Source organism: Ctenopharyngodon idella, chromosome 17, assembly GCF_019924925.1.
Source record: "Ctenopharyngodon idella isolate HZGC_01 chromosome 17, HZGC01, whole genome shotgun sequence".
In the NCBI taxonomy this organism is placed as follows: domain Eukaryota; kingdom Metazoa; phylum Chordata; class Actinopteri; order Cypriniformes; family Xenocyprididae; genus Ctenopharyngodon; species Ctenopharyngodon idella.
In genome coordinates, this window is record NC_067236.1 from 28122195 (window position 1) to 28149035 (window position 26841).

At 37.9% G+C, this 26841-nt stretch overlaps 1 protein-coding gene across 1 annotated transcript in view; it reads left to right on the top strand.

Moving 5' to 3' along the window:
* txndc16 (thioredoxin domain containing 16) overlaps positions 1 to 24671 on the top strand; it is a 30437-nt gene extending 5766 nt beyond the window's left edge. The window contains exons 7-19 of the mRNA XM_051868031.1: positions 681 to 837; positions 954 to 1120; positions 2421 to 2481; positions 2554 to 2674; positions 2763 to 2909; positions 2987 to 3046; positions 5621 to 5789; positions 6187 to 6323; positions 9523 to 9607; positions 9769 to 9910; positions 10210 to 10379; positions 10475 to 10665; positions 23349 to 24671. Coding sequence (XP_051723991.1) covers positions 681 to 837; positions 954 to 1120; positions 2421 to 2481; positions 2554 to 2674; positions 2763 to 2909; positions 2987 to 3046; positions 5621 to 5789; positions 6187 to 6323; positions 9523 to 9607; positions 9769 to 9910; positions 10210 to 10379; positions 10475 to 10665; positions 23349 to 23569 — 1828 coding nt within the window. The 3' untranslated portion in view covers positions 23570 to 24671. The remainder of the gene's footprint in view (positions 1 to 680; positions 838 to 953; positions 1121 to 2420; positions 2482 to 2553; positions 2675 to 2762; positions 2910 to 2986; positions 3047 to 5620; positions 5790 to 6186; positions 6324 to 9522; positions 9608 to 9768; positions 9911 to 10209; positions 10380 to 10474; positions 10666 to 23348) is intronic.
* Positions 24672 to 26841: the final 2170 nt, after the last annotated feature.

Here is a 26841-nt window from a genome sequence, read left to right on the forward strand (position 1 = left end):
ATCAGTAATACAGCATTTTCTCTATCATACAATACGTTTTAAAATTAATTGCATGCCATTTGTCAACACAAGCCATCCAGTATTTAATATGATATTCTAAAATCGATCTAGCTTACTGCAGTGTGTCTCAAACAAGTGTCTCACAGCAGCCGCCGAGTGAACGCACAGAGTAACGTTATAACATCATTTTCAACACTCTCAAATGTATCTAATATGATAAACAGAGCTGCATTACCTCATACTCATGACCAGAAAAGCGAAAGCAGCGCCGGCGACTGTGGCATAATAAAAGTTCCTCTGCTCGCGGCGTGTGTTGTGCAGTCGCTCCAGCGGCCTCGTTCAGCTCCCACAACACTCGGGCCTGCTCTGCTTCATACTACAATAACGTTAATAATCACATCCATGAACATGATTTCTGCCCGAGTCCTATCCCGATTTATTTCCACCGGCTGTGAGGTGAAGACCACATGTCCCAAGATTCCGCGCTCAAACTTAGAGTCATCAAGCTACGCCTTTGTTTTCAATAGGCGCCCCCTAGCGGATGGAAAACTACATAGTGCACCTTTAAAGTAGCATAATAGTGGCACTTTAATAGATATTATTCAGTTTTATCTTAAATTATAACAAATTCTTCTACTTTAGTGTTTCTCAAATTTATCTTGTTCTGTTATCTATCACAGGGTCGTCGATTCCTCTTCCTCACAAGCACGACTGTGGTTTTTGCACTGTAAAGGTGTGTCCAGGCAGTCTGACCCATGCCCCAGCATTCCCATGAGGAAACCACTCAAAACCATCAACATACACACTTTCCTCCAGCTGATGGAGGCACCTCTAGTGGTGAGTAAGCATCTTCTACTTCCTGACATTTATGTCAGTTAAGATGAAAAGAGTTATTCTCTTGCATAAGTTCCATATCCATTCTGTTTTGATCCAGTTCTGGACTTTTCCTACAGACAGAGGCAGTGGTGGACCCCTCTGAGGTAGATGTGGTTCATATCCACCTCAGTGTACCTGTGCTGTATCTGTTCTCTCAGCCCCAAACCCAGCACCTGGACTGGGCCACCGCTCAATCTCTCGCCCTGCAGCTCCATGGGGAGGTTGGCGTAGTGCTCATTCACAGGTACTGATGATGACAATGAAAACAACTCTGCAATTCATAAAACTTCAGTGTTTATAAAACAAGATTCCATGGGAAATAATGGTCAGCACTTTACAATATGCACTTAGTTAATGCATTAAGTATCATGAACTAACAATAATTTTTACAGTGTTTTAATATAGTCTTGGTTAATGTTTATAATTTTTAAAATTATAAAATATAAAATAATGTTTTTTTTTTATCAATTTAATGCATCTTTGATGAATAAAAGTATTAATTTCTGTCCAGAAATAATCTTACTGACCCCAAACCTTCGATGTTAGTATGTGTAATTATAAAATAATCGCCAAATAATTGATAAATTAATTGATAAATTGGTTTGTTAATTCAAAGGGCATTAAAGGGTTAGTTTACCCAAAAATGAAAATAATGTCATTTATTACTCACCCTTATGTCGTTCCACACCCGTAAGACCTTCATTAATCTTCGGAACGCAAATTAAGATATTTTTGTTGAAATCCGATGGCTCAGTGAGTCCTCCATAAGTGAGTCCTCCAGCAATGACATTTCCTCTCTCAAGATCCATTAATGTACTAAAAACATATTTAAATCAGTTCATGTGAGTACAGTGGTTCAATATTAATATTATAAAGCGACGTGAATATTTTTGGTGCGCCAAAAAAAAACAAAATAACAACTTATATAGTGATGGCCGATTTCAAAACACTGCTTCATTAAGCTTCGGAGTGTTATGAATCAGCATGTCGAATCATGATTCGTATGGGTAGGTTGGTACACATTCATGTCAGGTGGTACAACTACAGTATATCCATACAACTATTTGGTTGTACCATCTGACATAAAATGAATTTAAACACAAATGTTATTCAACAACTGAAACTTGTTTAAACACATTGTTCATGACTCAAAAATATGCATTACATCAGTTTTGAAAAGATTTTTTAAAAACCTGTTTTGAAGCTTTATTTGTCAATGACCCAACTAAAATAAGCAAAATGCAAAATAAGGCTCGTTTTGTCTGTCTAGATTTGATTTGGAGGAGAGGAATTTGCTATTATTGGTAATATTTTAATAATTTTCCCATCAGCTAAAAATAAAAGTTGGAAGTATAGAAAGTTCTTAGATTTTTTTCTTGGTATAGGATGTACTAATGAATCATGTACAATAAGAGTAAAAGGAAATGGGGTCAGTTTTGCTATATCCATACAGCATCCAATACACTTCTCCAAATTGCCTTCCACAGATCTTATTTTTCAGTCAACACAGTATATTGATTAGTTTCTTTCTTTTCATTTTTCAGGGACAGTCCTAACGTGAAAACTCCACTGAAATACAATGCTGCTTACAGACTCCCACAGGAGGTCAGTTTAACCTTTGAATGTGGCTGTGATTATCTGAAAAAAACTGTTTCTAACAAGAACTTTTGTCAACAGGATGTGAAATATTTTACCCTGAATAGTGCAGAAGAGGTTATGAAACTTTACAAAGAAGAACTTGTGCAAGAACACAAGATTGAAGATGAAGAGGGAGATGAGGAACATTGGTCAGATCCTGGTAGGTTGCCTATGCAATCCTTGCTAACTAGTTCCAGGTCTTAGAATGGTTTTAAACTTATTCTAAAGATCTTGTTGGCTTTATCCAGATATCCTTGATGACGAGGTGTCGGAGTCTGTGTACAGAGACCGTGATCATATGCAGGACTTGGAGCCTGTTACTGAACTCACATCAGACACTTTTCAATCTATAGTCACACAGAATGATATCACGGTGGTGCTGTTCTATTTTAAATGTAAGTTTTAATATTTGTCTCACTATATTAGCTGTATTAGTGGAATCTACCCTGATATATCCACTTTTGTCCTCTAGGGGATGCTGTCTGTATGGCTTTCATTCAGTCATATATAGAGGTGGCGGATGCACTTGAAGGTAAAAGCATTTCAATGATGAACAAAATTGCCAGAGTAGCAGAATGTAGAAATGCTGTAAATCGAGTTATGTCTTTGTTTGATTCTTTTGATGGAATCCATTTTCAGCCAATATTAAAGAAAAATCAATCTCTGATCTCCACATAATAAATTGTTTTGCTTTTACAGTGGCCTCAAAAATGTATTTGGACATTTAAGTCATTACATTACATAAAAAAAAGAAAAACAAGAATCTGCAAACTTTTTCCTCAGAAACAACATCCCTTTTCTAAACATTTTTGTAATGATTTTTAACCGACTGGTCTGTGATTTTGTTGATCCATGCAGTAATTTCCTCTATCCTTTATTTCCTCATCTTTCTTCAAATAATTTTATGTAATACAATTAAATTAATATATACTGTATGTGTGTGCGTGTGTGTGTGTGCGTGTGATATATATATATATATATATATATATATATATATAATAGCGCTGTCACATCGATTAATCACGGCATAAAACAAAAGTTTATAGATATATATATATGTGTGTGTGTGTGTGTGTGTGTGTATATATATATATATATATCAAACTTTTGTTAGAAGCAATTAATCGCAACTAATCGATGTGACAGCACTAATATATATATATATATATATATATATATAACAAATTTATGTTAGATGCGATTAATTGATTTCACAGCACTCGTATATACAGTATCTCACAGAAGTGAGTACACCCCTCACATTTTTGTAAATATTTTATTGTATCTTTTCAGGTGACAACACTGAAGAAATGACACTTTGCTACAATGTAAAGTAGTGAGTGAACAGCTTGTATAACAGTGTAAATTTGCTGTCCCCTCAAAAGAACTCAACACACAGCCATTAATGTCTAAACCACTGGCCACAAAAGTGAGTACACCCCTAAATGAAAATGTCCAAATTGGGCCCAAAGTGTCAATATTTTGTGTGGCCACCATTATTTTCCAGCACTGCCTTAACCCTCTTGGGCATGGAGTTCACGAGAGCTTCATTGGTTGCCACTGGAGTCCTCTTCCACTCCTCCATGACGACATCCTGGAGCTGATGGATGTTGGAGACCTTGCGCTCCTCCACCTTCCGTTTGAGGATGCCCCACAGATGCTCAATAGGGTTTAGGTCTGGAGACATTCTTTAGCAAGGCAGTGGTCGTCTTGGAGGTGTGTTTGGGGTCGTTATCATGTTGGAATACTGCCCTGCGGCCCAGTCTCCGAAGGGAGGGGTTCATGCTCTGCTTCAGTATGTCACAGTACATGTTGGCATTCATGGTTCCCTCAATGATCTGTAGCTCCCCAGTGCCGGCAGCACTCATGCAGCCCCAGGCCATGACACTCCCACCACCATGCTTGACTGTAGGCAAGACACACTTATCTTTGTACTCCTCACCTGCTTGCCGTCACACACGCTTGACACCATCTGAACCAAATAAGTTTATCTTGGTCTCATCAGACCACAGGACATGGTTCCAGTAATCCATGTCCTTAGTCTGCTTGTCTTCAGCAAACTGTTTGCGGGCTTTCTTGTGCGTCATCTTTAGAAGAGGCTTCCTTCTGGTACGACAGCCATGCAGACCAATTTGATGCAGTGTGCGGCGTATGGTCTGAGCACTGACAGGCTGACCCCCCACCCCTTCAACCTCTGCAGCAATGCTGGCAGCACTCATACGTCTATTTCCCAAACACAACCTCTGGATATGACGCTGTGCACATGCACTCAACTTCTTTGGTTGACCATGGCGAGGCCTGTTCTGAGTGGAACCTGTCCTGTTAAACCGCTGTATGGTCTTGGCCACCGTGCTGCAGCTCAGTTTCAGGGTCTTGGCAATCTTCTTATAGCCTACGCCATCTTTATGTAGAGCAACAATTCTTTTTTTCAGATCCTCAGAGAGTTCTTTGCCATGAGGTGCCATGTTGAACTTCCAGTGACCAGTATGAGAGAGTGAGAGCGATAACACCAAATTTAACACACCTGCTCCCCATTCACACCTGAGACCTTGTAACACTAATGAGTCACATGACACCGGGGAGAAAAAATGGCTAACTGGGCCCAATTTGGATATTTTCACTTAGGGGTGTACTCACTTTTGTGGCCAGCAGTTTAGACATTAATGGCTGTGTGTTGAGTTATTTTGAGGGGACAGCAAATTTACACTGTTATACAAGCTGTACACTCACTACTTTACGTTGTAGCAAAGTGTCATTTCTTTAGTGTTGTCACATAAAAAGATATAATAAAATATTTACAAAAATGTGAGGGGTGTACTCACTTCTGTGAGACACTGTATATTGTACATATATCATCTACAAACGTTTATGTTAGATGCGATTAATTGCAATTAATTGAACTTGTATATAATTTACACCTGAAGACTGCATAATTAAAACGTCAAAGAAATTAAAGATGCAGTACTTTTGTGTCCACTTTATCAAATAATGCATTGTTAAAAATTTGCACAACTGTTAGTCATGGCGGCAAAGACTTCTGTAATAATTATCAGCATTTACTAAATGCACTGTTTTTGCTCTCTGTCACTTTCTTTATCATGTTTAGGTGTGAGTGGGGTGGAGTTGGCAGCAGTAGACTGTGGGGAATGGACTGATATTTGCGGTGATCAGAATGTCACTTCCTTCCCCACCGTTATGATCTATCGTCCCATGGCTGCTGTTCAGCCGTACAGAGGCATGCTGGGAACCAAGAGCCTACACAGGTTCATACTACTGTGAGTTTCACATCCTCTTTCTCACACAAAATCCGATCCTCTGGGTGTGATTTAGTTTGTGTTACTCAGGAATAATCTGAAAGCATACGTCCTTTTTTTAAATTAGTGGCCAGATGATTGAAGAGTGCAGGAATCGAGTGCTACAGTGTGCATTTGCAGTTTGCCTTCTATTATATGTTCTTATATGGCTTTGAGCTGATAATGGCAATTGTGGTGACTTATCTGTAGACCACCATCAAAAATCAATTAATAGTTCTTCCCAAGACAACAGTGCAGTTATATTGAATGCTCTGCCTACATTCCCTCCCAGAAAGCCAGTAGTCTTCAATCAAGACATCACAGTTGAACATTCCACACCTCAGTAATGTTTATTAATGAGTTAATTTTGTTCTTGCAGGAGTCTGGTCTCCAGTCCTTCCCATCTATCCTCCTCTGCTGAGGTGATGTCATTCTTAGAGGGAGATTTGTACAATAAACATGTATATTTGTCCGCTGTCAGAGTGCTGGGCCTGTTCAGTTCAACACAAGACACTGGTAAGCTCCCTTTTCCCAGGAATCACTGCTATGTGATAGATGCAGGAGAGATATACTGTGTAGTTCAGCTCCTGATAAGAACTCAACTTCCTGTAGCTTTCTAGTAATCCCGATGACCTTGATTAGCTTGTTTAGATGTGTTTGATTAGGGTTGGAGGTGAACTCTGAAGGACAGTGATCCTCCTGGACCGAAGTTGCCCATCCCAGCTATAGATGGAGAATCCTTGAAAGAAATAGTTCACCCAAAAAGTCCAGTCAATATTAAAGAAAAATCATTCTCTGATCTCTACATAATAAATTGTTTTGCTTTTACAGTAAGTATTTGGACATTTAAGTCATTGCATTAGATAATAAAATAACAAACAAAGTGGAATCTGCAAACAAATGATGTGGGACTTTTTCCTCAAAACCAACATCCCTTTTCTAAACATTTTTAGTTAATGTGAAAGTGACATGTAACCCATACTCAGAATTTGACCTCTGCATTTATCCTCATTAGTGCACACAAATTAGGAGTATTAAGTAGTGAACACACACACACTGCAAACTGTGGACACACACACCCAGAGCAGTGGGCAGCCATTTTGCTGTGGCGCCCATGGAATGATTGGGTGTTCAGATCCAGATCCAGGGGGTGGAGACGGGTAGGCTTAGGGTTATGTAAATTGGGAGGAGTTGGATCCAGATCCAGGGGATGGAGATGGGTAGGTTTAGATCCAGGGGGCGGAGATTGGTAGGTTTAGATCCAGGGGGTGGAGACGGGTAGGTTAAGGGATATGTAAATTGGGAGGAGTTGGATCCAGATCCAGGGGGTGGAGATGGGTAGATTTAGATCCAGGGGGCGGAGACGGGTAGGTTTAGGGATATGTAAAGTGGGAGGAGTTGGATCCAGGTCCAGGGGGTGGAGATGGGTAGGTTTAGATCCAGGGGGCGGAGACAGGTAGGTTAAGGGATATGTAAAGTGGGAGGAGTTGGATCCAGATCCAGGGGGTGGAGATGGGTAGGTTTAGGGATATGTAAAGTGGGAGAAGTTGGATCCAGATCCAGGGGGTGAAGATGGGTAGGTTTAGATCCAGGGGGTGGAGATGGGTGGGTTTAGATCCAGGGGGCGGAGATGGGTAGGTTAAGGGATATGTAAAGAGGGAGGAGTTGGATCCAGATCCAGGGGGTGGAGATGGGTAGGTTTAGATCCAGGGGGCGGAGACGGGTAGGTTAAGGGATATGTAAAGTGGGAGGAGTTGGATCCAGATCCAGGGGGTGGAGATGGGTAGGTTTAGATCCAGGGGGCGGAGACGGGTAGGTTTAGGGATATGTAAAGTGGGAGGAGTTGGGTCCAGGTCCAGGGGGTGGAGATGGGTAGGTATAGATCCAGGGGGCGGAGACAGGTAGGTTAAGGGATATGTAAAGTGGGAGGAGTTGGATCCAGATCCAGGGGGTGGAGATGGGTAGGTTTAGGGATATGTAAAGTGGGAGGAGTTGGATCCAGATCCAGGGGGTGAAGATGGGTAGGTTTAGATCCAGGGGGTGGAGATGGGTAGGTTTAGATCCAGGGGGTGGAGATGGGTAGGTTAAGGGATATGTAAAGTGGGAGGAGTTGGATCCAGATCCAGGGGGTGGAGATGGGTAGGTTTGGATCCAGGGGGCGGAGACGGGTAGGTTAAGGGATATGTAAAGTGGGAGGAGTTGGATCCAGATCCAGGGGGTGGAGATGGGTAGGTTTAGATCCAGGGGGCGGAGACGGGTAGGTTTAGGGATATGTAAAGTGGGAGGAGTTGGATCCAGATCCAGGGGGTGGAGATGGGTAGGTTTGGATCCAGGGGGCGGAGACGGGTAGGTTAAGGGATATGTAAAGTGGGAGGAGTTGGATCCAGATCCAGGGGGTGGAGATGGGTAGGTTTAGATCCAGGGGGCGGAGACGGGTAGGTTTAGGGATATGTAAAGTGGGAGGAGTTGGATCCAGATCCAGGGGGTGGAGATGGGTAGGTTTAGATCCAGGGGACGGAGAGGGGTAGGTTAAGGGATATGTAAAGTGGGAGGAGTTGGATCTAGATCCAACCCGGCCACCTGGATCTCGTGTTCTGCAGTGAGGACCATCTCCATTCAAAGCATCTCCAAAGCCACGCCTCCTTCAAAACACATGAGCTACACACAGCCAGAGAGTCTGCAAAGCGTCAGACACGAGAGACGGCATTAAATTACCTCATGTCTCAAAATATATATTACAATAATAATGAACGTAAACAACTTACAGAGCTCTTACTTGATTCATTTCGACGTTAAAAGTGCTGTCATAGAAACGCATAAATCTGAGTCTGAGGACGGAAACAGCTCAGAGTAGAAGGGCAAGAGTTAAGATAATTACGACATGGCATGATTCGTGAAAGCAGCATAAGTTACTACCTGTCTGTCTACCACTCGTCATCGAGCCTTACGTAACGCTCGATGACGTGTGTAGTCTGCACGAGCAGGGTGCACAGAGGCGGAGGTATGGAAATGCATATGTTGACAGGCAGATAGGACATTGTTTCATTGCATTTTGACCTAATGCAATGATTGGACGAACATTTTTTGGTCCTGAGACTTCCACAGAAAATAAAGGTACATTTTTTTAATATCTAGACCACATCTGTTATTGATTGCTATCATGATGTAAGGAGAGTTTCAACCACTATAACAAAAAGTGTTCATTAAAAACATTACCTACCCTAGCTTTAAGCAACGATGCTTAAAATTGATCAAAAGTGACAGTAAAGACTTAAAATTCTGTCATCATTTACTCACCCTCATTTGTATGGCTTTTTTTTTTTTTTTACTGTGGAACACAGAAGATATTTGGAGAAATGTTTTGTTGTTGTTTTTTTCTTTATCCGTTTGGAAGTTAATGGTTACCAAAACTGTTTGGTTACCAATAGTTTTCTAAATATCTTCTTTTATGTTATGGTTACAGAATTTTAATCTTTGGTGAACTGTCTCTTTAAAGGCATAGCAGACTGTTATTTAATTGTAATGGTCAGAGAGATGATGGCAAATGGACATGAAAAACTAAATTACTAATGGTTTTTGCCTACTGTATGACCTCTTAAAATGTTATTCCAAGTGTATGTTTATTTCGGATTATGGCAACCAAAATGTATTTTATGGGTGTAGCATGTATTGCATAACTTAATATGATGACAATCATGTGCTCTTTATGTTTTAGGTGTAACCTTGTTTGAGGAAGCTGCAAGACTGCTCAGAGGAGAGACTATTCTTGGGCTATTTGCCCACAAAGAGGCAGAGCAATGGTATCTGACAGGTTTACCGCAACTATTTTGATTATGTAATCAACTTTAGTTTTTATCTTGCATTCAAAATTATTTTAAGCGCCTTAACAAGATAATACATGTGTGGACTTTTCAGTGTAGCATAAGAAAACGTTTTAGCTGACTGCTCTGTATTTGATCAGGGTGGAGGGACTGTCAGTGAACCTTCCTGCTTTACTGGTATCCCACGGCCCTGGAGTTCCTTATAAAGTCTATTCTATCTCATCATCCTCCTCACCAACGGACCATGTCTCACTCATAAAACAAGTGGAACTTGATCATTTTGTAAGTTGTTTTAGTAACATAGTTGCAAATTTACTCTAGTCTCTAAACACAGTTGCTCAATGGTACGTTATATTGGAATCACATGCTTTTTATTGGGATTTCAGTAACATGAATTGACTGGCTTTTCCCATTGACGTAGTTAAAAATTGATTTTGGTAATTAAAATAAAGCTGAAATAAAATATAAATAATCAATGAAAAACTTGAACTAAAAAACTAGAAAAAAAATAGAAATGTTGACTTGGTAATCTACCAAAAACTCACTAACAAGATGAAAATATGTTGTGTTTTGCATTAAAGCCTGAACTGACCGTGGAGAATCTCCCCTGGTATTTGGAGCTTGGGAAACCTTTGCTACTGCTTTTTATCGGAAAGGAGGACAGTACAGAGAACACGAAGTCTTTAGTAGAGATAAAGCGTCCACTGAGCTCTGGACAGCTGGATTCCTTCCTGCCATGTTGGATCCATCTGTGAGGAACATGATCTGTTAGACACATTAATCAAAATTCATTCCCTTTAAGCAAACGCTTTGTTAATTGTCAACAATGGGGTTTCATTGTTCTAGGGGTCGGACACCTGTTGGGAGGTCAATCCTGGAGAAGTATCTTGGCTTTAATCCTCCACTTCCTGCTTTGGTGATTTCAAAGTTAAGTACTGGAGGAGAGGTGTTTCTTTTCCCTCCAGAGCGCCCCCTAATGGCTAACAACATCCTGCAGTGGATTCATGATGTGGAACACGGACAGGAGCAACCAGCAAGTGAGTCCCTGTAGCTTTATATCAGAGGTTTAATCAACACAATTTCCATTTCTGGCACGTAATTTCTTTTTTTTTTCACGTTTGTGTTACATACGTAAAAGATAAGCACAATGTTCAGCTTGTTGAGAAGAAGTGTGCTATTATATTTCAATCTGTCATTTGCCTGGTGGCGATTAAACGGGCAAAGAAAAAAATCCCACAGATTTGGAGCCATATGTTAGAGACAAGTTTTTTTTAGATATTTGGTGATGGCTCTTTTGACTTAAGTCGGGCGTGCACTGTATGATTTATGATAGTCCTTTACTGTTGCTTGTCAGACTGTACGAAAATGATCCCTGCTGTAAGCCATGTCACACTGTGGGATCTGAGAATTAATGTCAGATTGTACAGCAGTCAAGGCACATTAAAAACAGACACGCAAGAAGACTCGTCCAGAGTTTTACATCATCAATCTGTGACACATTTAGTGACGTGAGCTGCATTTACATGCGGGATAGAAATGGTGGTTGGTAAAAAAAAACAATCTGTAGTGTTGTTGTCTCACTAATTGCGTCATCAGTTTCGGCACTCCTGTTGTTGTTGTTGTTTTTTTGATGACTGTTGTAGTAGAAGCCACACCACAGGACTGTGTCAAATCTTCTGACACTGCCAGAATTTCGTCAGAGGTAAAATTTGATCACAATGGTCGTTAATTGGCTGTTGGTGAACATGTCCAACTAATGATCAAAGACTTCAGATTTTGGACTAGAATCAGAAGAATCTTTTAGGATCTCAAATCATGGCCAAAATCGTACAGTGTGAACCCAGCTTTAGGCCAGTAACCACTTAGCAACTGTATAGAAACCCACTGACAACCACTCAGACAACCATATATATTCAGTGACCTTTTTGATGGATAAGAACTATTTGCCTATTCATCAGGAATGTTTTGTTTTATTTTATTTTATTTTATTTTAGCGTGTTAATTAAAACATATTGCATTTTTAAATATTTTTTTTATTTTATTTTTGTTTTTATATAAAAAAAAATACTTTTATTTTTAATGTTAAAAATGTTCAATTAAAAAATAAATTAAAAAATATTTTAGCATATTGATGTTAAAATATATTAAATTTTGGTAAAATATTTATATAGTTATTTTATCATTAATGTTTTATATATATATATATATATATATATATATATATATATATATATATATACACTACCAGTCAAAAGTTTGGAAACATTACTATTTTCAATGTTTTTGAAAGAAGTCTCTTATGCTCATTAAGGCTGCATTTATTTCATAATAAATAAATGAACAATAATATTGTGAAATAATATTACAATTTAAAATGATGGTTTTCTATTTTATTTTACTTTAAAATATAATTTATTTCTGTGATGCAAAGCTGAATTGTTAGCATCATTACTCCAGTCTTCAGTGTCACATGATCCTTCAGAAATCATTGTAATATGCTGATTTATTATCAATGCTGGAAACAGTTGTGCTGCTTAATATTATTTTATAAATCTTCTTTGATGAATAAAAAGTTAAAAAATATCAGTAATTTTTTTTCTTTCTTTTTTTTGAAAGAAATTAATACTTTTATTCAGAACGGATGTGTTAAATTGATAAAAAGTGAGAGTAAAGATTTATATTGTTAGAAAAGATTTATATTTTGAATAAATGCTGTTCTTCTTAACCTTTTATTCATCAATGAATCCTGAAAAAAGTATCACAGGTTCCAAAAAAATATTAAGCAACACAACTGTTTTCAACATTGATAATAACTGAGTATCAAATCAGCATATTAGAATGATTTCTGAAGGATCATGCGATGCTGAAGACTGGAGTAATGATGCTGAAATTCAGCTTTGCATCACAGAAATAAATTATATTTTAAAGTATATTAAAATAGAAAACCATAATTTTAAATTGTAATAATATTTCACAATATTATTGTTTTTTCTGTATTTATTATGAATAAATGCAGCCTTAATGAGCATAAGAGACTTCGTTCAAAAACATTAAAAATAATAATAATAACTTTTGACTGGTAGTGTGTTTTTATCTTAGTTAATGGCATCTACATTTACACTGTCTGTGACTTTGTGGCTTTGCCTTTTTTGGCCAAATTGATGAGATTTTGCATTAATTTCACAAGAATATTAGTGTAAAAACAGTAGAGTTGTCAAAAGTACTGACTTCGGTACCAAGTCGGTACTGAAATTTTAAAAATTTGATTTGATATGAGCGGATTCGTAAACACCTCTGATTGTTCATTGAGTTCATGCGCTCATCAGATATGTCTGTGTTTGGCTACAATGATTAACGCACGGGAGCGTTGGAAAGCACACGGAAGTGTTTGAATTTGAAAACGTTTCAAAATGGGAGCGGGAGCGTTTGAAAGCAGGCATCTATCAGCAGATAGATGGCTGCTTTCAAACGTTCCCCGTGTATCTGTGTAAGCACTCAGTGAAGAGCTTCATTGATGACTATTTACAACATGTTTTTGAAGTGTTGATCATTGTAGCCAATCACAGACATATCCGATGAGTGCGTTAACAATTACGAATCCGCTCAACAGCGCTCAAAGCGTCGCATTATTTAAATTTCAGTACCGACTTGGTACCGAAGAAAACAGCTCTAGAAAACAGCGTAAGCATCAAATATGAATGCTTTAACACCTCCTCTTTAGCTGCTGTTCCCATTACTTCATATTTTTACTGTCTTCAAATGTGTGTCCTTGTATTGGTTAGCAATGCCCACAGTTCCAGGAATCAGTCATTGCACACCCCTGAAAAGGCTGGCACAAAGTACTCAGACATGCACCAATGTCTATGAGATCACACCCTGTCCATTCAGAATCTCATCAACACTTTTCCCCTAATACAATCACTATTGTTGTCTGTGGTAAAAAACAAACTCAATCACTCCAGCACTCAGCTCTGTTGATACCCTTCCAAAATGCGCTCTCACTCGGATGTCCCCAAAGACACGCCACTCCATTCCACTGATGGTCTCCGAGCGGGTCTTGCTTTTGTCAGCATCAAAACCTGGGCTGGTTTTATATCCACTTCTCAGCATCTCCCATCTGCTTCCTACAAAGCTGAGATGAAACTGTATCCTTTAATTGTGTCTGACTGTTACAAGTTATTTCCCTGAAACCTTGTGCCGGACTCTTGGGGCCTGGGGACTTTTTTGGCAGCTTTTTGCACTTGGCTTCATCCGTCTGTCAGTTAAAATGTGTGTTTTATGAGGATGGATGAAGCACTTTATCCATCGGAGGATATTTATTAAATTTCATGTGCCAGTGAGATGCAGAGCAAATACAATTGTCTACACATAATCTGAATTTCATACTTGAAGCATTAGTGTATTTATAATGAAATGTCCTGTGTATTGCTGTTAAAAGAGCCATAGTATACTATACGCGGCTGTTTTATGACTCTTGGTAGTGGGGAAAAACACAATAGTTGTTTCCTTTCTGCTCAATGGCCCCATAGATTTTATTAGGCTATTTGTATATTGTCTCACTGTGGTATGACTGTAATGTAAGAGTTTTAGCTTCTTACAATGCATGTGTGTCTGGGTGGTAGTGTAATCTTTCCCATTACACATTCATGGGTTTGTCCTTCCCTTTTCGGTCTGACCAGAGAAAGGATTCAGTCTCTCTGCACAAACAAAATTCTTCTTTTAATTTTACATTTCATATCCATGGGTTTCATGTGACGTCACTGTGTTTTATCGCCGCCATTTTTGTGTCCGGTCACAGCTGCGCGACCTGTTTGTCTATGGTCACATGCATTTTGTTTCTTTATTGTCTAAATAATGTTGTCAATGTTGCATTTAGGTTTATGTTATTTTATTTATATTTTTGTTAGGTAATAGATTTTTTGGTAACACTTTCTCCGGTTTATGGCGATGAACATGTACAAGATATCCACCTTATTCTCGTGGGCACTACTGTAGAAATGTTTTTAATAGGGCTGTGTATTGCCAAGAATCTGGCGATACGATACGTATCACGATACAGGGGTTACGATACGATATATTGTGATATATTGCGATACTGTAAGAAAGGCGATATATGGCGATGTTCCTTGTTTTTTTTAGAAAAAATGATGTAATTTTAGAAAAAAACGGTCATGAACACACCACCATATGCATAAAACCTTACAAACAACTTTATTTTATTTAATCAATGCAGTATCATTTGCATTTATATCACTAATCACTATTTTATGCAATCTAAGGGAAAATAGTAAAGTGACTGCAGGATTCTTTAGGTGTATATGTTTTAAAAGTTCACAGTATAGCAGTTTTTAATTTCTAAACTATTTAACAACTAGTGCATAGTCCATTTCATGACTGAATATCTGTTTGTTTTATATTTTAGTACTGTAAAGCTGTTTCCTTTAGCAGTCTAATGTATAAAGTGCTATTTAAATAAACGTGACACACACTTCAGCTCTGTATGCCGCGGTAGCGGAATAATTCTATCGTTTTGTGAGCTGGGTTTGCTAATGCTAACGTTAGCGATGCACCTTGCGCTTCTCCGGCTACGCGTTACTTCACGTTCTGAGATAACACTGACATCTAGCGGTTGGGTTTTATACAGTCTGTGGTTTAAACCAAACACAAAGCCACGAATCTTGGATCTAAATGAATAAATATCGATACAGTGTTTTTGAGAATCGATACAGTATCGCCAAACATAATATCACGATATTCATGTGTATCGATATTTTCTTACACCCCTAGTTTTTAAGGGACAAAACACAGTTGGAGGTAATAAAATAAGGATCACAAACAATAACAGATGTTTTTTTTTTTTTTCAAATATCGATATTTTTCCCAAATAGTCTCATTTAGATTGAGCTGCTCGCGCTGAAGCTGAAGAGATGAACACCCATAAACTGAAGCGCTTTGCTAGAAGGTTAATTAACTCAACAGAACACATTCTATATAGGTTAATTCAGATATATTTATAAATACAAGATAAACATAATATTACAACTTACATTTGCACAAAATCATCCACGCATGAACTTGAACTAAGAAACGTGAATGTAGCTCCTGTTGTGGATGCGTTCTTCCTGTAACAACACGCCGAAACGCAGCAAAATAATTCACAACATTTTATTACAATAGTGTATACAATTATAATGTTATTAATATGACAGCCACAATCATAGTTATTAATGTTTTGTGTTGCTGTTTGAGTGCTCGCTAGAAGCTAAAGATGATCATCAGTACAATGAAGCGCTGCTGTGTTAGTTGCCGTGTCGGACACAAAAATGCCGGCGGGCATAGCGGAAGTGACATGTTTGAAACCCATGGATAGAAACTTTCTCAATGAGTGGCAGTGCCCTTATTCTCACCATATTAAATGTACACTAGTTTAGATGCGCCACCATTGCGCTCATGGGAGCGACGAGAGTTTGAATCCTGCTTGCAACATTTCCATTTCCTGTTTTCTCTTATTTTCTTCATACTTTTATAATTTTAAATATTAGATTATGTATAATGTATTCATTGTATTTACACTACAGTTAAAAAGTTTAGGGTTTAGAAGGATTTTCCAAAATCTCTTATGCTCACCGAGACAAGTATGCATTATATTGCTTATTCCAAACTTTCCTAGGTATTCTGAGTGGTTGTTAGGGTGTAACTAGGGTGACTACTAGATGGTTATTTATTGGCCCAAGTCAAAAAAGTATCTCTGTTATTCTGGTCTCTAGATATGACCCGTGTCCCTCTTCATTTTAAGTCTATGATGTTTTATAGTCCACCAGCCGAATCAGTTAGATTCAAAGGATAAAGTAATATGATATTTTTCTCAACAAACTGCATGATTTGAGGTATAGGAAAACCTCTAATAACTATAAGTATGAGCAATAATAATAGTGACGCTTGTCTTAGCAAACACCACTAAAAATGTGTTTGGAATCAATGTCATTCTCATTTCCAAAATAACTTCAAGGACTTAGATATCCGTTTTTCCTGTAATTTGAGCAACCAACAATGTTTGGTCGGTTACTATGCATTTCGCCAGAGCGGCAAAACATTTGAGCAGTCTGATTAATCCCACCGCACCACAGACATTAGTGTTAGTAGGAGACTCTGCATCAGTGGCTCATGAGAGGACTGCTAGTGATAGTCCATCAATCTCCTAATATGTAAAAGCATGACAGTCGTCCAGAATTTCATGGTAGAAACCACCACATCTGTTGATACACGTCCCCAGAGTGTGATAACTGCTGATGTTCTGGCTCAAAAACCTTCCAGTTCAAGGGAATCATGAATTGAGAAATCACATTTTCCTTGAACGTTCGACATATAAGGTCATTGTACTATTAAAAATGTCCTGTAAGTTTTAAAACTTCCTTGTTTGTCCAAAAACAGCTTTTATTGAGACCAAGCGACGAAAGACCAGCTCTTCAGAAGAAAATCATTTCCAGTGTTGGGAGTAACACGTTACAAAAGTAATGCATTACAGTAACATATTACTTTTTGCTGTAATGCAGTAGGGTAAAGGCCGGAACACACCAAGCCGACGGTTGGCCGTCGGGCAGTTTTTGTTCGTCGGCCGACTAAGTTTTCTCAGTGTGTTCTGCACCGTCGGCTGAAGTTGGTCCTCGTCGGCTTTTTTCCGGCTGATTCGAAATGTTGAATCGGCGTCGGCGGTCCGCCAGGCCATCTGATCATTCTGATTGGCTGTTCAGCTACTGCCACCTGCTGGTACGGAAAGGCATTTCATCTTGCGCAGGCGCAGGACGGACGTGCTACTTGGCCGTCGGGTGTCGAGCGTCGGTTTGGTGTGTCAGGGCAACTTTGGACCCAGACGCTGCCGACTTGAGCCAACCCCGCAGTCAGCTTTCATCCCCACTGGTTCGTCGCCGTTGGCTTGGTGTGTTCCGGCCTTAAGGCATTACTAATCAATTTTCAGTAATATTTTACTCTGTACATGTTCGGTAACGCTTGTGTTATAACACACTTTTAGCCTAAAATTTAATTGTTCCAAAAAAAAAAAAAAAACAGCAAGACCGCGAGACATTAAAGGATTAGTCCACTTTCTAATAAAAATGTCCTGATAAGTTACTCACCCCCATGTCATCCAAGATGTTCATGTCCTTCTTTCTTCAGTCGAAAATAAATTAAGGTTTTTGATGAAAACATTCCAGGATTATTCTCCTTATAGTGGATTTCAATTGGCCCCAAACGGTTGAAGGTCAAAATTACAGTTTCAGTGCAGCTTCAAAGGGCTTTACATGATCCCAGACGAGGAATAAGAGTCTTTTCTAGTAAAACGATCGGTAATTTTCTTTAAAAAATGAAAATGTATATGCTTTATAGACACAAATGATCGCATCACAAGTGCTTCCACCAGACAGCGATTCCATATTCTTCAAAAAGCTTACGCTGAATGTCCTACACCTTCCCTATTAAACTCACGGAAAAAACAGAACTGGTGCCGCGTTCATTCCGTAAGTTGAATAGGGAAGGTGTAGGACATTCAGCGTAAGCTTTTTGAAGAATACGACCGATCGTTTCGCTAGATAAAGCCCCTTGAAGCTGCACTGAAACTGTAATTTTGACCTTTGGGGCCAATTGAAGTCCACTATAAGAACATGGACATCTTGGATGACATGGGGGTGAGTAAATTATCAGGAAATTTTTATTAGAAAGTGGACTTTAACGAATGAAAAATGCTGCAAGTAAGTTCCATTACCTGTTCATGGTCAGTCAATAGCTGTGTGTGGTGTCCAAGTTTGTAAATAAAGACTAAATGACATTATCTAATATTTTTGTTTAGCGATTTATTTCATTCATCTCCCTCTCGCTGGTGTAACTTTGTATAGTGTGTCGTAGTCCAGTGAAGGCGGGTTTTACAGGAGTGCCGCGAGGCTACTGGCCCGACAGTGGAAACGCGGCATGATTTCGGCCTCTGTGCTCGTGCTGGCCAGTGGAAAAGTGGCTAATGAGTGAAGATGGCAGAAGAAGACTGTACATTCACGAGATGGACGTATGCGCATTACTTCGAGTTTGTCAGATAATCTTTATACCTCTACCATACTTTTAACAGACTTGGATAGTTTGTGATTCTGTCTGTCATCCTTTCTTGCATTGTCTTGAGCCTTCACTTTGCCAATTATAAGCTATATTGTTAGTAGCCTGGATAGCCCACAGTCATTGCTACATCATATCGCCCTCTACTGGATGTAAAATGCTCTGCAGTACATTTTGTCGTTTTAGAATGTTAAGTTATCCGCTTGTTAAAGGGATAGTTCACCCAAATTCTGTCATCATTTACTCACCCTCAAGTTGTTCAAAATCTGTATAATTTTCTTTGTTCTGTTGAACAGAAAGGAAGAAATTTTGAAGAATGTGTTAAACTGAACAGTTTTGGGGCACCATTGACTTCCATAGTAGTTTTTTTTCCTACTATGGAAGTCAGTGGTGCCCCAAAGTGGCCTGGTTACAAACTTTCATCAAAATATCTTCCTTTGTGTTCAACAGAACAAAGAAAATTATACAGATTTTGAACAACATGAGGGTGAGTAAATGATGACAGAATTTTCATTTTTGGGTGAACTATCCCTTTAAGTCGTGACGTAAGGAACACCGTTTCTGGGTTCAAATTATTTTTTGATAGTATTACACCACATCATGTGTGTATGTTAGCACCGTTTGCTGTTTTCTTGTGGTATGAGATAGAGCGTTTGGACCCGGAAGCGCTACCGCGTGACGTCAGACTTAACAACCGAATACTTCTGTAGTTATTTTGGTGAAAGTAACTCACAAGTAATACAGGAGTAATGTAACGCATTACATTTCTGAGACAGTCATATTGTAAGGTAAGGAATTACTTAAATAACAGTAACAAGTAATCTATAATGTATTACAGTTTGGAAGTAACTTGCACAACACTGGTCACAACACACAAATGTGTGAGAAACAGTGTTTTACCACGTGTCACTATTGCTTTGTCTGTTACAGATTGTGAGAATATACTGTAGAGCCGCAGTCAAACTAAATAGTTGTGATTTGCTGTTCTTTCCTTTGCTTCTGCATTTATGAGGTTATGCTGCCTTCACATGCTCACTGAATTATCATAAATACAAGTTTTCTAGGTAAAAAAAAAACACCCTCCCATTTCGATGAGTTTTTAATCACGACTCCAGAAGTGGGAATTATCAAATTTCCGATAGCCCTTAAAGGCATCATTAATGTGTTGGATTATTATCGGATATGGAAGAAAGAACGTAGAAAACTCTGATTTTGTTATTGTTTCAATCTAAGCCATTTGCTGTAATCCATGATTTAAAGGGTTAGTTCACCCAAAAATGAAAATTCTGTCATTAATTACTCACCCTCATGTCGTTCCAAACCTGTAAGACCTTCAGAACACCAATTAAGATATTTTTGATGAAATCCAAGGTTTTTTTTTAATCCCCTATAGAAAGCAATGTAATTACCATCATTCAAGGCCCAGAAAGGTAGTAAAGATATCGTTAAAATAGTCCATGTGACTACAGTGGTTCAACCTTAATGTTATGAAGCGACAAGAATACTTTTTGTGTGCAAAAATAAAGCAAAAATAACGACTTCATTCAACAATTTCTTCTCTACCCTGTCAGATTCGTACACAGTGAAAGTGAAAGTGACACGTGAAGGCCAAGTATGGTAACCCATACTCGGAATTTGTCCTCTGCATTTAACCCATCCAAGTTAGTGCACACACGTTAGGAGCAGAGTAGTGAACACACACACACACTGCAAACTGTGACACACACCCGGAGCAGTGGGCAGCCTTTATGCTGTGGCGCCCGGGTTCGGCCTTGCACCTCAGTCATTTCCTGCCGGTGCTGGAATCGAACCAGCAACCTTTGGGTTACCAGTCGGACTCACTAACCATTAGTTCAGCGCTTCCGTGTTTACGTCTGAATGGCAGCTCATTATTGGCCGGCTCCTGAGTCAGCATCACACGCATGCCTCGTGCTGCTCACGTGAACAGGCGTCGGCCAATACTGAGTCTGAGGCATTCTGACATGGAACCTGGAAGCGCTGCAATGAAAATACAGTAGGAGAATAACGGGAGAGACAAATTTTTGTTGAACAAAGTCATTATTTTTGTTTTGTTTTTTGTGCACAAAAAGTATTCTTGTCACTTCATAACGTTAAGGTTGAACCACTGCAGTCACATTGACTATTTTAACATTGTTTTTACTACTTCTCTGGACTTTCAATGTGGTTATTTCGTTCCTTTCAATGGAGGATAAAAAAACCTCTCGGATTTCATCAAAAATATCTTAATTTGTGTTCTGAAGATGAACAAAGGTCTTACGGGTGTGGAATGACATGAGGGTGAGTATGACAGAATTTCATTTTTGGGTGAACTAACCCTTTAAAGCTTCACTGAGCAACATCTTCTGTTTTGTCATCAGTAAGACATTACAACTCTTTTCATTTAATCTTTTCATTACAATTTTTTTCATTTTCATTTTACAGCTCATTCATGTAAAACACGGTGTTTCCTGCATTTTACATTTTTCACTTTATCGAAAAGGATGAACTATGAATAGCCTCTAAAAAAGACAGTGTGACAAAAAAATGGTACATTCATTTATAATTCTGTTTACACAAAACACCGTAAGTCATCATTTTTTTAATTATAACTGTGGTAACTCTGAGTACTTACTTATTTTAATATGCAAAACTGCTACCCAATCATAGCATGGGCGTTTACATCCAAATCTTGAATGCAGCATGCCCATCAATAGAAAATAGCTTATTACTTCTAAATTAGGATGTTTTTTTTTTTTATGTAAAAATCTTAATAACATTATAAGTTGACTTCAGAGAACATTATGAAATTAAAAAAAAAAAATGCAGTTCATGACCCCTTTAAATTGATCAAAAGTGTAAAGGCATTTCTAATGTTACAAAAGAAGGTCTATACATATTTTCCACATTTTCACAGCGCCCATTTCAGTGGAGACTGCAGAGGCAATATTTGGTCTACCAGTTTGTGTGTCAGATTGTTGTAGCATCTCCAACATGATACACTCTAAAACTATTTTGAATTTGAATTATCTGTAGGGCTGGGCGGTATATCGAGTTTGTACGATATACCGATATATTTTTAATAGCTACGATACGGAATGAGGCGATACCGTTTATATCGATATACAGTAGTTTTATATGAGCGCATCTGAAAAACAGAGTGCTGCTGCGGGGAAAATACAATTTGGCTTAAACATGAGACATGCTTAATATTAAGGGCTTTAAAAATAATTCGTAAGATTAAGATATAGTTAACACGTAGACATATCGTTTAAAGCGGCTTGCCCCGTCAGATGCTCTGACAGATTCATGCTGACAGATATTTGCGCTGTTTAATGCTTTTGTGATGTGGTGTTTTCCTAAGCGCATAACTTACATTTCACAGGTATATTCTCCATCAGTACATGTTATAAAGTCATACAAAATATTTCCATTTTGCTGTCAGGAGTGGACGAGCCTTCTGCTAGCGAATTTCATTCTCCTCTAAACTTCATAGACTTCCGTGAACGAGCGCCGCCGCGCGCATTCGCGCCAAACAGACGGAGCTCAGTAGAATGGGATCGCCATAATTCTGACTAAAAAATACATTTTGATAAAATGTTTGTTGTTGAACAATAAATGTGCCATATGTAGAATTTTAAACCTACAAGTAAGTGTATTTTTATGATAGCAGTAACTATATAATATATCATCATTACTCCAGTCTTCAGTGTCACATGATCCTTTAGAAATCATTCTAATATGCTGATTTGCTGCTCAAGAAACATTTCTTATCAATGTTAAAACAATTGTGCTAATCCACATTTGCTGAATAAAAGTATTAATTTCTTTTTTAATTTTATTCATTTTTTTCAGGGGCACCTCACATTAATAAACATTTCAGTAAATGTGCCAGACTTAGCAAGAAGCTATTTTTCATCTGTTGTCCCTGGACAGAATGTTACAAGTCACCCTAAAACAGAATATATGATTAATAAAAATACACAAGTGTTTACTCAACAGCTGTTCTTTCGTCAACATTCATTAACAATTTAAAAAGCTTGAAAGACATCACCAACAACACTGTTTTTTCTCCATTGTTTTTTTTAGACTTGATCACAGATGGGAAATTGGGCCCTCCTGTGCCGTTCTTTGACTTTAAAAAAAAGTTTGGGTTCTTACTGAACCCAAACTTTAAACAGTATTATATTTTTAGCTATTTGGCTTTCTTTGGACAGTGTAAATTCAGATGAGTTAATTTCACCAATACTAACAATATATTGGCTAACCTCCAGTTGTTTAGTGAGAAATATTTGCATTCATTTATAAATTGTTTTATTTCAGTCTGTTATAGCACGCAGCAATGTTTTCACATTGCAGTAGATCATTTTACATTTACATAGTTTCCACACCTAGACATCTGGAAACAGTTGTCACTCTCCATTAGTAAACTCCTCTACTTCAGAATTCCAGGTATCACGCATCATTTACTCCCTAAGTGTTGTTTTATTGTCATAAGTAGCATGTACGCAGTTGAGTGTTTACTCAAGTTACGCTAGCTGTTTTTCATCAACATTTGTGAAGCAATGAGTTTGACAGCCGTCACCAACAACAACACTCTCTGTTTTAATCTCCATTGATCTTTTAGGCTTGATCCCAGATGGCAAATGGGGCCCTCCTGTGCCGTTCTTTGACTTTTTGGCAATAATGGACCAAGAAGCACCGACTTACGCAACTCAGAGGGGTCCTAAAATGAAGAATGGGGGCAGGGAAGGCAACATAGGGAAGAAGCATGAGACCCCTAACCAAAAACAAACTCCATATCCATCACCAAACCCCCAAGCACCTCGTCAGCACTCTGAACTATAAAGTCAAGTCCTCTCATGGCACAGAGGGTTATGTAAGCATTTCACATGACTGCTTGACATCTGCCAGATTTCATGTTACATGTGCTGTTAATGTCTTCAGTGCTATTTGCAGAAATGATTATATGTATATCAGAATGTCGGTATCGTACATTATCCGACTTATTTTTCCCAAATCAAATGGACTTTTCCAGAAATTAAATCAAGTACTCGCAAGAGAGTTTACATTTTAGTGCTGTAACTTTATATACAGAATGAGGTGTTTAAGCTCTGAAAAGAAATCTACAGCAATTTATTTATCCAAAGCATTTATTTTCGGGAGAACGTATTATTCTTACAGTATGTTCCTGTTTGATCAAGTTTTTATACAAATAAAGAGCTTCACATGTGGATGACATTTGCAATTCGTAAACTGCACATTGTTTTAGTCACGGAAGAACAGCAACTGTTTTTTTTTTTGTTTGTTTTTTTTTACCATACCGTGCTTCTTCCATGATGGAAAGACTAACGTCAAACTGGAAAGTGGTGAGTCTTTGGTTGATTGCATTGTTAAAGTTAATTAGCGTCACATTTAACAAGGGAAGAACTGCTTTTTAATTCAAACCAAAGTTACCAAACAAGCCTCCCATCTTTTTTTTGTGTTCCTGGAATCTCAGTCCAGTATTTAAACCCTAATGCAGATGTTTTCGGGAACTTCTTAAATGCCATTTTTTGGAAATGCAATGTGATCCCAATGTGTGGTTGCATGCACATTCATATATACTGTACATATAACCATGTGAAGGTCATTTTACAGTATAAGCCTGCATGGAAACTGGAGAAAAGAAATGGAAACTGTTTCAGTGGAGACTGCAGAGGCAATATTTGGTCTACCAGTTTGTGTCAGACTGTAGCATCTCCATAACAAAGTAAAACTATTTTGAGTTATCTGTGGACGCATGACTTGTTATAATTCAAGGAACCCTTTTCTGTTGAAATTTACAGTACTGTTCAAACGTTTGGGGTCTGTAAGATTTTTTTAAAAATGTTTTTGAAAGTCTCTTATGCTCAACAAGGCTGCTCTTATTTGATCAAAAATACAGTAAAGACTATAATGTGAAATATTATTACAATTTCAAACTGTTTTCTATTTTAATGTGTTATTTATTTAAACTCTAGCATTTAAACCCTAATGCAGATGTTTTTGGGAACATCTTAAATGCAATATCTTGGCAATGCAATGTGATCCCAATGTTTGGTTGTATGCACTCATGACGTTCATATATACTACACATATATAGCCATGTGAATGTCATTTTACAGTAAGCCTGCATGGAAACTCCATAAGCACAGAGTCATTTAGACCTCTGTTTATCTGTACTACCACATGACTTCTCTGCCACTCTGACTTCTGTAATGGAGATTGTTTCAACAATTAAGCAAAAATAACTTTTAACAACAATTAAGTAAAATTGCTAATTTAACAGTTGAGTCTCACTTAATTGTTTATCTTTGTTCCAAAACCTATAGAGCCACCTTGCTGTATATCAAATGTCATACTCTAGTAATAAACAAATACATAGTATCCACAAATAATGTGTTATTGAATGAAATATATTTTAATGGTACATTGTGACTTTTTTTGTTCAAAATTAAAGGGTTAGTTCACCCAAAAATGACAATTCGGTCATTAATTACTCACCCTCATGTTGTCCAACACCCGTAAGACCTTCGTTCATCTTCGTAACACGAATTAAGATAATTTTGATAAAATCCAATAGCTCAGTGAGGCCTGCATTGCCAGCAAGACAATTAACAGTTTCAATGCCCAGAAAGCTACTAAAGACATATTTAAAACAGTTCATATGACTACAGTGGTTCTACCTTAATGTTATGAAGCGGCGAGAATACTTTTTGTGCGCCAAAAAAACAAAATAACGACTTTATTCAACAATATCTAGTGATGGACGATTTCAAAACACTGCTTCATGAAGCTTCGAAGCTTTACGAATCTTTTGTTTCAAATCAGTGAAATTTTGAAACACTTTCGTAACGAAGCCTCATTTACTGAAATCATGTGACTTTGGCACAGTTTGATACACCCTCTGAACCACTGATTCGAAACAAAAGATTTGTGAAGCTTCATGAAGCAGTGTTTTGAAATCGCCCATCACTAGATATTGTTGAATAAAGTTATTTGTTTTTTTGGCGCACAAAAAGTATTCTCGTCGCTTCCTAACATTAAGGTTGAACCACTGTAGTCACATGAACTGTTTTAAATATGTCTTTAGTAGCTTTCTGGGCATTGAAAGTGTTAATTATCTTGCTGTCAATGCAGGCCTCACTGAGCCATCGAATTCTATCAAAAATATCTTAAATTGTGTTCCGAAGATGAACGAAGGTGTTACGGGTTTGGGTGAGTAATTAACGACAAAATTTTCATTTTTGGGTGAACTAACCCTTTAACAAAATTTAAACAAGTCAATATATCATTAATCCTTTTTCCAAAACGTGTTTTTGTCTTACCCTGATTTACTATGGTAAGCTTATAATAAAGTGCTTATATTTTAGACCTGTCGGAATTGTTTTTGCAGGAAATTGCGAACATATGTCACTCGTCTGTGTGTGTCTCGTAATATCTGTGAATAGAGAAAATTTGCTTTGACAGAGATCGTAAGAAAACGAGAATCAACATTGGCTTGGCTTTTCGGAGATGGTGAGAACCGAAGGATTTGAAATGTAAAAGCTATGCAGAGATGGCGTTTTTATTACTCAACAGGTAAGGTATTTTATTAAATAGATACATTTGTATCTCTCTAACAGAGTTTCATTTGATTTATTTTCAAGGAAGTACTGTGTTTTTTTTTTTTAATGGGTTTTTGCTACAGTGGCGTCTTCAGCTAGTCAGCTTGAGATCCTTTCCATCTAAACTTGTTATATCTCTTCAACCTAATAGTGAATGTTTTATGAGCAGTGGGATAATCTCTCTCTCTTTGGCCAGAAGATCAGTTATTAAAATAATTTGCAATGTTTGACCATATCCAGACATCATCTGATGTCAGGCAAGTCATTATAACAACTTTTGTCACGTCATCATTGCTTTAAAAATATCAGTGTTTCAATAAGTCAAACAACAGCGTATATTGCACTTTATTATTGAAATAACAATAGGGGAATACACAGATTTAAATCTATAAAATAAATACAAATCTTACAGTATATGAAAAATCAGTCATGCTTCTAATACATCAAGTATCCTTTTCAACAGCTGAGATGTCTTATCAGCTTTTCAATGGT